This window comes from Morus notabilis, unplaced genomic scaffold, assembly GCF_000414095.1.
Source record: "Morus notabilis unplaced genomic scaffold, ASM41409v2 Scaffold2811, whole genome shotgun sequence".
Lineage (NCBI taxonomy): Eukaryota > Viridiplantae > Streptophyta > Magnoliopsida > Rosales > Moraceae > Morus > Morus notabilis.
The window spans coordinates 1-1337 of NW_010359920.1; the positions used below are offsets into that span (position 1 = coordinate 1).

At 38.6% G+C, this 1337-nt stretch overlaps 1 protein-coding gene across 1 annotated transcript; it reads left to right on the forward strand.

Annotated features, from left to right (window-relative positions):
• Window positions 1-5: 5 nt before the first annotated feature.
• Window positions 6-1171, forward strand: LOC112091081 (syntaxin-43-like; the record flags this gene model as incomplete). Its single annotated transcript, XM_024163876.1, has 4 exons — window positions 6-56; window positions 142-207; window positions 322-402; window positions 545-1171. Coding segments are annotated over 4 exons (306 nt in total), but the record flags the coding sequence as incomplete, so codon positions are not given.
• Window positions 1172-1337: the final 166 nt, after the last annotated feature.

Sequence of the window (1337 nt, forward strand, 5' to 3'; positions counted from 1 at the left end):
CTAAGCTTAAAAAGAGTGAGGCACTCTCAGTGGAAAGAGAGAGGGAGATCCAACAGGTAAGGGAAGATCTAATCACGAGTTTTGATCGACACTGATGTGATAATTCTTTCAAAGTTAGCAAACTTTCCTGTCTTTCTACAGGTGGTTGAATCTGTAAACGAGCTTGCTCAGATTATGAAGGATCTATCCGTTCTCGTGATAGACCAGGTTAGATCCCTCTATTGACTTTCAACAGTCTTCTTATGTTAAGAAAACAAAGAACAATATTTGATATTTCGAACAGAATTCAGAATCATTGATCAAACTTCTTTCCACAAACAGGGCACTGTTGTTGATAGGATAGACTACAATATTCAGAATGTCGCAACAACAGTTGAGGAGGGTCTCAAGCAACTGCAGAAGGTCCTTTCATGATCCCCAAATATGATTTTACATCCTTTTCGTTATATTAACCATATGTGATATTACTATTGCTAGAAACTTTTTGTATATGTTTCCTCACTCATTTTTCAGCAATATTGTTGGCATTGTTTGGGCTTTATAGGCTGAGAGAACACAGAAACAAGGGGGGATGGTGATGTGTGCTTCCGTTCTCGTAATCATGTGCTTCGTCATGTTGGTTCTCCTAATCATAAAGGAGATAATCTTGTGATCATCGCTGAGAATTATTTGAATTTTTCGATAGAGTCTAATGTTGAAAGCCTCCCACTGGGACTATTACACCCACGAAGATTGTGGCTTTGACCCTTGATGAGGATTACCGGAGTTGTGAGGCGCCATAGCTACAGAATTTTTGTTTATTTTCCCTTTCTGTTTTCACTTCAAGGGACAGCTATTCAAAAAGAGAGACCAAGTTCCACCAGACTCTGTCACACAACTACATATACTACTCATAAAGTGACTATCATTTCTTGTTCATTTTCGTTAGGAAAACTGTGGGAGGGGAAACGTGATTGACTGGGAATGATTGTCCTGGGATTTGTGTAGAGCCTATTCTTGGATGTCGTTCTTTGGCCCACTGGTATTTGCTAAGGAACCATTGGTTGATTTTCTGATTTTCTTTTGCCCGGGATTTTGGTGCTGTCGTTTCTCAGCAGACACGTACGAGATGACCTTTTTGTTTTATTTCTGTATCGATTCCATTATTATACAATAAAATGAAATTATGAAACGCATACATTTTGCTTTTAAGAAATTTTGCAGATTCTAGTTACCCTCGTATAGGAGTTTCTTAGGCGGAAAATCTATTAGATTGTATAGATCCAGGGTTTTTTTATTAATATGACAATGTGGAACCTCCATGCAACGAGCTTTCGTAGCTCAGTTGGTTAGAGCAC